The sequence below is a fragment of the Cottoperca gobio genome, chromosome 2, assembly GCF_900634415.1.
Source record: "Cottoperca gobio chromosome 2, fCotGob3.1, whole genome shotgun sequence".
NCBI classification, from domain to species: domain Eukaryota; kingdom Metazoa; phylum Chordata; class Actinopteri; order Perciformes; family Bovichtidae; genus Cottoperca; species Cottoperca gobio.
The window spans coordinates 1,853,289-1,863,964 of NC_041356.1; the positions used below are offsets into that span (position 1 = coordinate 1,853,289).

The window sequence follows — 10,676 nt, forward strand, 5'->3', positions numbered from 1 at the left end:
TGGATGTTTGGGTGAAGATGAATGTGTCACACATTTGACTTTTAGTTAAGTCATGTGAAGTTATAACTTCTGTGAATCTCCCTAATGATTCTATTTTATTAAGCCATCATTAAAAGGAGTAGGTTGACTGTGTCATTTCCATGATTTTATTATGGCTCCCTTCTTCGACTTTAAAAAAATGAAAACTTTTGAAAACCAAAAGACTGCCGGGGGACACTTCCCTGCTCTCCTTCTCTTCCTCTCTCCTCCCCTCCCTCTCTATCTGTATGCATTTATGTAAATGTATGTTACTAACTCAGCATCCGGGGCATAATCTCCGGAGTTTCTTTGTCTCTCATGTGGCAGGTTGCCACTGTTAAAGTTTACGTCTGGACCATGAATCGTGGCTGCGCCTGCTGCCCTAGTCCTGCTGGACACCGGGAAGCCTTTTTGACACTATCCTGGATTCATCCATACTTTCTCTTTTTTGATCACATAATGAACTATGAAAATAATTTTAATCAAATGGATGTTGTATTTGTACTATGTCCCTCCTTAGTTGCTCTCCCTGAGGTTTTTTCCATTGTTCCCCCTTTAATTGTGGGGTTTCTTTTAGGAAGTTTTTCCTTGTGCTGATGCGAAGGTCTAAGGACAGAGGGTGTCGTAACCTGTACAGTCTGTAAAGCACACTGAGACAAATGTATAATTTGTGATGTTGGGTTATATAAATAAGTTTGATTTGATTTTGATCAACATTGTCTTGGCACAAGCGTAGAGTCTCGATCAAGAGTTCATTAACATACTCTGCAAAAAAGATGTTTTATAATCAAGAATTATCTTTCCAATACCTATGTAATAATAGGGTGATTGTTAAAAGTTAAATAGATTCAAGCTCTTACTCAAACCACAGAATCAAATCGGGAAGCCTGTTATAAACATTGAATCTATACTTAATTAAGCTAATAAAATGTAATTAGCTAAAGTTATTAATACTACAAACAATAACACACAGATCTCGGCTAGGGCCTGGGGTAAACTCGTTACATACAGTAGGCCTTGACCAATTATGGCTTTATGCTTGTAACAATAAATAAATTAAACAGTAGCACGGCTTACCTTCGCTCTCTCCCTTTTGGCGAATGCATTTCATCGTCTCGGCGGATGTGTTGGAATGGGCGTGGTGGCTTGTGCTGGCTGGGGTCTTGGCAGTATTGTAGGCACAGCATCTGCATTCAGTTTAAAGTTATTTTTGTATCCCATTTCCTTGGCGAGCATAGTTGATTGTTCGAAACACGATCTCTCAAAGTACTGCCCACAAAACGTCGGTTTCATCGACCCCGGTTTTCCTGGTCCAGCAAAGTCTGCTCTCATTCGACACACTTGTCTTGTCCATAAACATGACATTTTATCATCTTTTGGCCACAGAAAGCTAGATTTGGAGACGGCCCCACATCCCCATACAACACATCGCTTGCCAATTATTGTTGCCGATCTATTGTTGTCCATTCTTTATCATAATAATTGACAGTCTTTTCTGGACGCTTCAACGCATACACACACTGGCGGTTCTACTTGTGACGTCATCGCCGAAGATTACCGAAGTGGATGTTTCCGGCGCGGCGACCGATTGTTGTTAGCGGACAACTTTTGTATGCTGCTATCATCGTGATTAAGAATACATCAATAATACTAAAAATATATATGGCACATTTCACAATAGAAATGCAACCTCTATACCAAGCCCACTAACATGGACGAAATAGCATTTCGTAGGCTCTTTAAGGACCTGACCAGAGTCCTGTCCTGCTGCTATGTGGGAGCTGTTATCTTTTGAGACACATAACCACTTTTCAGGAATCTTCAGGAATTTAATTAATTTATTCAATTCAATGTATGTTATTTTAATGAATTAATTCAATTTGATTTGATTTATTTATTGTAATTTAATTTAATTTACTTTAGATTAAATTGCATTTATTTGAGGTAATATAAATATAATTCAATTGATTTTGTTTGATATAATTATTTTAATTACATTAAATCAAATGAAATAGATTGATTAATAATTTACTTTATTCAAGTTAATTAAATTAGGTTAAACAATTGTTTTTAATTAAATATATTTCATAATTTATTCGTTGATTGTATTTTATATTAATTTTCAATATAATTAGGAATAAGCACAATGTACACATTGTCATTGTCAGAATGTTAGCATGCTGACGTAGCATTTAGCCATACTGTGCCTAGGTGCAGCCTCAGAGCCCCTAGAATGGCTACTGCCATAAACTGTATGGTGAAGATTGGATCCTCACAAGAGGAGGCAAAAATTATGTTTTTGATCAAATAAAGAATGGCATTGAAGTTAATTCCCTGAAATTGTCCAGAGTGTATATATTAAACCCATCTTGAACCAAAGGTCAAAAAGAATTAGTTAATAATAGAAACCACCCTACAATGTAAAGTAACACTGTGCCAAAAGGGAGTTTTGTTCTAATTTTGGACGCTGTTTTGAATTTTTTATATTGTGTTGAGCAGTGGTTCAAATGTTGTCTTCCTTGTTATGTAAGTGGGGTTGCTAAAAAAAATTTCTTCTGGTCACCTCAACTGTTTGTTTAACAATGTAGAAATTTTGCATGAGCATTCATAATGATCAAGTGTACATACATTTTCTCTTCACACTTTATTAAGGCTTAATAAACAGTTGTTATACCATTTGAGTTTTATTTAGCATATTATCTTGTACACTTTATTGCTCATAGTATGTTCACATGCTTCCCTGGTGGATTTAAATCTGGGAAAACTTGACCACTTGACATTTCAATCAGTTGTGTTTTTCCTCTTTTTAGGTCACACTGTAGGCACTTAAGGTTGAATAGGAATACTGACACATTAACCAAACACGTCTGAGGAAACATTTATGGAGCACTGTCATCAGTTTTGCTTTCTTGTGCTAGTTGTTTGGAGATTTGTACAACACTAAATAATAAGATAAATATTATAAGCAGAGGAGTATTAAATAAATAATATTAACATACTAGTTCAGATTAATCACATTAACCTTAGCAAGAGAACATCACATGTCCACTGACCCAACAGTTGAGAATCAAGTTTCCCACTGCATTTATCCTGGGCTGATGCCCCCAGTTACAGTGTCAACTTGTTCTAAGTTCAAATCTTGTCTTTATGAAGTAAAGAATGGTCTGCCAGCTATCCTTGTCACCCTGTAAGTGTTGAGTCCTGGGGAATCAAACCCTGATGACAAACCTTTCTTGTTGAAAAGATAAAAGTTGAAGAGCTGTCTGTCCTGTGCCTCCAGGGAGACAGAGGCACTGTTAACCTTCAGCTTGCAAGGGTATGGGCTCTCAAATACCACCCTGAACACCCTGTCCTGTAGATAATCCAGCCTAATAGTTTGGTACTTGGATGGTACAGTTTTGTCCACCTGTGGTCCAAATTGCTGCATGACCAGCACCCCTTCTAAATCCACCTTAATCTCATAGAAAGTCATATTCCTGTAAGTGAAAAAGCCGACATATGGAGCTGAGTTGGGGGGCGGTCTTACAGTTTTTCGAGTGTCCCTGAAAGCTCTCTCCACTGCGGGAATGAGATAACTGTAGGCCTGGCTCACAAGGTCCTGGTCTGCAGGCCGAACCCCGGCCATCATGACCACCAGTCCCAGTTTGAGCCGAGGCACCAGGGAAAAGGTGGCCGCATAACCGTCCAGGTCGCCGTCCTTCCTCACCACATCATAGCCAAACTGCTCGTTGATCTCCCACGGTGTGCCGGTAGAGTTAGTGAAGTAGCCGTTGTGGCATCGGAAGACCGGGGTCAGCATGGTGTTCAGGGTGTCCTGACGCAACAGATTCCTGGTGTTTGCGCCCAGAAGAGCCATCATAAGCTTGGCCATGTCAGCTGCTGTGGAATACATCTGGCCTGCAGGTCGGTACCAGCCGAGGTTGAAGAGGGGAGCTGGCTGGCCATTGCTGTACACACCCACAGCCATCTGCCTCTGAATGGCTGGAGTTAAGTTGAAACCAGTGTCTTCCAAGCTGAGCCGGTCCAGAACATTGTCTGACACCCAGTTCTCAAAGTCTGAGCCAGTCACCTTCTGGGCCAAGATGTTGGCCAACAAAGAAAAAGCAACATTGCTGTAATGGCATCTGAGAGAAAAGAGACATTAATGTCACAGATGTGGTTAAAACATGCCATAAGGATCCTTGTTCCATCAACCGCCTTTTTCTGTTCAGACCATAAAAAGGCACAGCAGGTCTTAAGTCACCACAGTCAAAAATAGAGCAACACAGGGTGAAAAAAAAGTCTTACTTGGTGCCTGGATCGGCCACAAGGACATCATCCTGTAGCACATTAAGGGCTGCCTCTGTGTCTCCACTCCAAAGGAGATTAGTTGACCTTAATCTTCTGGGTAACCCTGGGAAAATATTAGAAAACCTTAAGGAGTAAAACTGATGAGTAAATTTGTGGACTTATTTGTCCATGAAGTCATGAATGTTTAGGTTGCTTTAAAGAAGGGACTATATGAAGTCATTCATGAAATATGTCACAGATACTGTATCTGTAACGTAACCCACCACTTAACATGGCCATTATTCTTTTAATATGTATTAGAACAGTATATGCAAGCAAATAAGCAGAAATATTTGCTGTAATATGGCAAAATAGATTACACAACACTATACTAGTACAATATAGCTTCTCTTTCTGTTCATGTGAGTCCAGGATAGTTAAGGTACTGTAGTGGGTGGTAGAGAGATGCCCTGAAGTGGAAGCACCAGTTACACAATGTAACAGCTTTGTTATAAACTTGCCACTTCAAAACTGGCAAGCACGAGGCATGGACGTGCACAACCAATACTCCAAAGCATCCAATTTATATATGATGTTTCTGCACCTTACACTTTATGTCCAATGCTGTGTTCCGTGGAAATGCAGGAATTGATGTGTCTTTTGTAGCAAAGCACAAAGTGAGGGCGTAGAGGTCATGATGGTGGGTGAGGGTCTAGTGCATTGGGCTTCCATGAGGCAAACTGGAGTCTGTGTCCTGTCATAGACCAGCAGTTAATGTTTGCTTCTTCTTTTTTTTCAACCCTAACTACAATCTTTCACTGTCAGCATCTGAACCCCCCTTACCAACAGCGGAATTGGGGAGACTGCACCAAACACGTTCTGTCCCACAATCACACCGACTTTACAAAGGTATTGGTCAGTTGTGTGAAGTTGTGAAAGTAGGAAGTTCTCTCTCAAGCTCATCCTTTATCCTACACACAACTGCTTCTGCCACTTTCTGTGTGAACAACATAATGCAAAAGAAGGATTGCATTGGAGGTCTGAAAGTGTGCTCTGTTATCTTTATTTATTAAATGTATCACATCAAGACCCCAAAGACACACAAAGACAGTTGTTGGTGAGAGATCAGGGAGGCAGTGGAATGCAGCCAAGAGAAGGCTGTGACAGCAGATTATTTGGTCTAGCTCTACACAGTATCAAATAATCTTTTATTTTAAGTAGCCAGTGACATATTTCCTGCCAACGTCATTTACACATTGCCACAGAAAACTGCAGTTGCTAGGAGTAGTTTACATTAAACTTAAATGTTTTTCATGACTTTGACATTATTTCAGAAGTGGACTCACAACAACCTGTACATGCCTGTGTCAATTTGATCTATTTCTATTTTTCACAATTGTAGTAAGGTCACTTGCTAAATATATTGTAAAATGACATCCCTATTCTTATAATCCTGCCTGTCAAGCTCTGTCTGGAAGACTCCACTGAGAAATCACTGAACAAATTACATTACATTACATGTCATTTAGCAGACGCTCTTATCCAGAGCGACTGACAGTGAACTAACTAACAGGGACTCCCTGGAGCAATTTGGGGTTAAGTGCCTTGCTCACGGTGTTCTATTTGGAAGCCGAACCACTCACCCTCACTCACACACACCCTCACAAATATAGTGGTCATTTATATGTGTGGAACGATACAGAGCTACACAGTTCTTTGATACGTCTTCCTTTTAGGTAGATTCATCAAAGATGGCCACCATGTCATTAAAAATATAAAAAATAGTGTGGTTACCAGAGAGCTGACTGGCCATCCTGCGCAGGGTGAGTGCAGGAAAGTGGCTGCCAAAGGTCCTGACTGAGGACGATGCTGGTCTCCCACTTTTCCACAATGGGTCCTTAATGGTGAAGTTGCGTGCGTACTTCTCCAGAGGGTCGTCCAGAGAGTCCACCAGGCCGTCCTCCCACAGCTTGTACAGCATTAGTGTAGGGAAGATCTTAGAGAGGCTCGCAATTCTACAATCAAAGTGATTAAAGTCAGCACGACACATACATATTCCGATTGATTAAATAAATGTATCCTAGTTTAATAATAGCATTCCCACTGCTCCTCCATATATTTAAGCACTTCATTTATTGAGTGGTTCAGTCTCATTGATCACAGTTTCTATATGAAGCTTACTTAAAGTATAATCCTAATTCCAACTCTAAACCTCAGATCAAATGCAATCCAATAGAAGAATTAGACTACAGATTACATCATGTGGTAATGATTATTGTTCAGACGGAGTTGCTAATATCATGGACTGGCGGAGCAGCTTTTAGGACTGATAATATTAATAACTAAGGGCCTGGCATTTAGACAAATAACCACTTCACTTTTGTCATATCCCTGTCATATTTAATGTTAGTCTCTTCCACACCTGTTCTACACACTGTGCGTGACTGTAAATCTTCTCACCTGTACACTGTGTACTCATTGGGTGCAGATGAGGAGGGATCACTTATGTTCTTCTTTCCAAAGTTTCCATTCCACAGAACAGAGTCATTTAAAACCACGATGGCTGATATTGCTGGCAGCTTGGTGGTGTGAACACTCGACCTCAGGAGTACATCGATCTGTTTGGAGAAACTTCATTAAGACTACTATAACTATATCCACATGATTAAACATTTTAATAGGAATAAAAAGTTGAAATATATTCACCTTTTCTAAGGCCACCCTCAACGATGTGATGGGATGTTTGAGGGGCACAGGCTCAGGGAACAGAGGGCACATCTGCTCTACTATCGCTTGTTTTACAATCACTTCTGTGGAAAAAGGAAAAAAGGCTGACTCATCATGTATGAAAAATTAGACACAACCTATCTATCAATATCTGATCAAATTGTACAAGCAGAGATGTACAGTAAGACTGTTATGGCAGGTTCGACTGTGAATGTGCATAACTTTTTGAACTTAATGTTGTAGGGTTTTGCAAAAACTGATCAAAATGTTACTAATTAAACATGAAAAAAGACCATTTATGAAACTCAGTTGTTTGTTGTCAATCCTACTGTCAGAGATAGACTAGTTCCACAACCTGTTTAGCTGCTTAGCACAAAGACTGGAAGCAGGGGGGAAATTGATCAGTCAAAAGGTACAAAATACCTTCCAAGAACTCCAATGCTGTCTGTAGTTATTGTTGTATCTTGTGTGTTTAACAAATCCAGAAAACAAAACACTGTAGTTAAGCATTTAGGGTTTGCAATTTAGTTGTATTAATCTTCAGCAAAAAGCGAGAAAAAAAGTCAAGCTAGCAATAAAAGCACAGACACACCAGCAAGAGTGTGAAACATGTTAACACATAAAACAGAAGCATGTTAAAGGGTTGGTAGACTGAAATTATAAAATAAAAAAACAATTGGAATTTTCATTTGTCCAGTTTCTGAGATCTCTGTCTCTGAGACTTCGGCCTCATTGTGATGACACACTCAGTCTGCTAGGCCTGTTAATCTGTACCAATACATTGTTACTAATACAGTACATTCATCTAAGACGGTCTTATATTAGGATAGTATTCTGTGGATGGTAAGACATCTGTACTGAATTAAGTACAGACGTATACAATTAAGGTGCTAAAAACATAATTTATAGTATTAGTGGTAGTAGAGAATACATGTTTGTCACAACAGTATGTACACACTAGCCGATACAAATATGGTTATATTGTGCGGTTCATTAATAAGTGCTGTTAATATGCCACAGGCTTTCATTTTCACAGGGGTACCAGGTTATAAAAATTAGTTGTTTTTATTATGTGACTTATTGATTCTTCAGGCACAGCGTGTTTGGCACAGTCAAACAGAACACCCTGAAAACTGAGCCCGTTTTATATTTATACCACAATTATTTCATCCACAAACATCCATGACTGCTCTGCTCTACCTTCACTCCTCATCTTGTCTCACAGCAGGAGTTATAGTCTGTTTTATTCTCGGCTGCTAATCCTGCTGCTTCTACTTCCAGCTTTGTGTAATCCTCCTGCAGTTCCTGCAAACGAGCAATTACACCAGGTCCAAAAATAGTTCCAGGTATGTATGTCTTTTTGGTCTATGTGTGGGCGTTTGGATGTTGTAAATTGATGTTGGCTTGGCAAACTTTACCTGTCTTCAGTTTTGGCATCCTATACTGCCATATGAAGCAGCAGGTCATGACCACAGAGAGCAGAAAGAAGACAACCATGCCCAGCATGGTCCATTTCATCTTCATTTTGACAACTGCTTGTTATGGTCATCAGACTGCATTCTAGAAACAAATATGTGAATGTTAGTAAAAGAAATTGAAGAGCAGAAAAAAAAACCTCTTAGCCATGTTTTTAATGACATTAGACTTTAGACATTAGAGTTTACCAGAAAAGATAAGACATTTCATGAAAATTGCTTTCACAAACAGCAGCTGCAGGAAAGGTAGTTTATCTTACCAAAGGAGTAAAAACAGGCCTCAGATGTCTCATTATCTTTGTGTCATTCTTCAACTTCAGACAGCAAAAAATCCACAATTTTATTTCTTACGAGGTCCACAGGACTGCATGAACTCAGCTCTGCTGCTCCTGAGCATTCACTGGTGACAGACCATTATCTACAGGCACCTAATCCTGACTGTGATCCCTGGATCATTCTATTCCCTCTGCTGTGACATCATAATCTGCTGGCAGATTCAGTGTCAAATGTAAGGAGGGCTGTGAAATGTAAACCTGCTCAGCACTCATTCTCAACAATCAAATTATCTCACATCCTGTGGGGTTAATTCCACACACACATCACTCATCCACTGCTGGATGCACTTCATCAACTTATCCGAAGGAGGGGATGGTTAACTGCGATGTGAAATCAGAGTGTGAAGAGGCAACAGTATTGACGTTATGTGTTGTGCTGCAGAGATATCTACTAACAGCTAGCCCCGGCCATAGATGTATATAAAGAACTGGATGCAGCGTTAGAGGCGGGGCCTCGTTTATTCCTATGAACGTTGCTCTGTGGCGCATGATGCCAAAATGCCTCAACATTATTAAAATGTTGTAATGTAAAATTATCCTGAAGAATAAACTTTTACAATAAATATGCAAATTACTACAACTAAAATACAACCATAGGTTAACATACTATATTAGGTTTTTTTTTGATGACTTGAACTGATGACTTAGGTTATAGAGGTGAAATGCTGCCCCCTATTACTTTGGAGCAGGTGGCTCAGAACTACACATTGCAAAGAATCCTGCATCTCCATTGCACCTCCTAGAAGATTTTCAAATCTCTTTTAAATTCAATCAACGTTTTAATGATCTAAACATTTTAGACTCCACGTAGAACTGCATTCCATGACCTTCTTCAGTGAACAGAACCTTCTCTGTTTGTGAGATACATATGGCATTTCACTCCGGTTGGGGAAATGGTAAACCTTGTCTCTGGAATCAGATGTGAACATCCACCTTGTTCTTTCTCCAGTCGTCTACGGAGTCCTGCTCGATGACCTTTGACCTCTTCCAGTGGATGCTGTGTGTTTTGGTCGGGTGTTCACAGACAACTGATGTTTTCTGTTTCTGGTGTTCATTTCGTCTCTTGCACAGGTTCTTTGCTCTTTTACTGATGTATTGTTCGCCAAAGGTGTCACATGTGATGTCATGGTGATGTCATACATCACTCAAGTAGCATCTATGGGAAGAATGAAATGAAAAAAATGGGAATCTAAATATAGGGATACAATATAACTAATATAAAATAAAAGAATATATATTTGTGGTAGACAGTTGTAATGGCAAATTTCCAATTTCCAATGTTCCAATTATTATGCCATCTACACAAGTAGGTGTATGGGTTCTTACGCAGATGGAGCTTCCGGTTGTAGTTATGGATGGTTGTCAGTTCTATGGACCTCTGTTCGTGTCTGCTTGTCTGTTGCTGTTCCGTTTGAGTAGCTGGTTCGGTTGTAGGTTATCACTGATTCGTTTGGTTGTATGAGTTGATCACTGTCATTGATCTATCACTGCTGTGTTCGGGTCGCTCACTGCTTCGTTTGGGTCGCTCACTGGTGAGAACTGTTTGCTCTCTCTACCTGTGTCCTATCACCCATTTCCTGTCACCTGTGCACCCTTATATAGTGACAGCCTAGTGCATTTTATCACCGCCACCAAGTGTGCAAAATAATATTGCAGGGCTTAAACCAAATAATAATAAATACCAACATGAATGCAAAACGGCTTCTACAACAGTAATTGTAAATGAGTAAAATAAATGTAAACAGGAATGTAGTAAACATGTTTGTAAAACACTTTATAAAATAGTAAGTACAAGTATATAAAGGCAAAGTGATAAAGAGGTGGTTGGAATGTGCTGGTCTGTTTCCTGTAC

The 10,676-nt window shown here is 39.6% G+C and overlaps 1 protein-coding gene across 2 annotated transcripts; it reads right to left on the reverse strand.

Moving 5' to 3' along the window:
* Positions 1–2,694: 2,694 nt before the first annotated feature.
* Positions 2,695–8,538, reverse strand: lactbl1a (lactamase, beta-like 1a). 2 transcript variants are annotated; one of them, XM_029450517.1, is made up of 6 exons: positions 8,433–8,538; positions 6,994–7,097; positions 6,748–6,905; positions 6,082–6,302; positions 4,306–4,411; positions 2,695–4,142 (listed from the first exon to the last, which is right to left on the reverse strand). In XM_029450517.1, exons 1-6 carry the CDS (start codon positions 8,536–8,538, stop codon positions 3,164–3,166), a joined length of 1,674 nt encoding a protein of 557 aa, XP_029306377.1. In that variant the 3' UTR covers positions 2,695–3,163. The 2 variants fall into 2 exon arrangements, with proteins under 2 accessions (XP_029306377.1, XP_029306369.1); XM_029450509.1 differs by lacking the exon at positions 8,433–8,538 and adding an exon at positions 8,215–8,253.
* Positions 8,539–10,676: the final 2,138 nt, after the last annotated feature.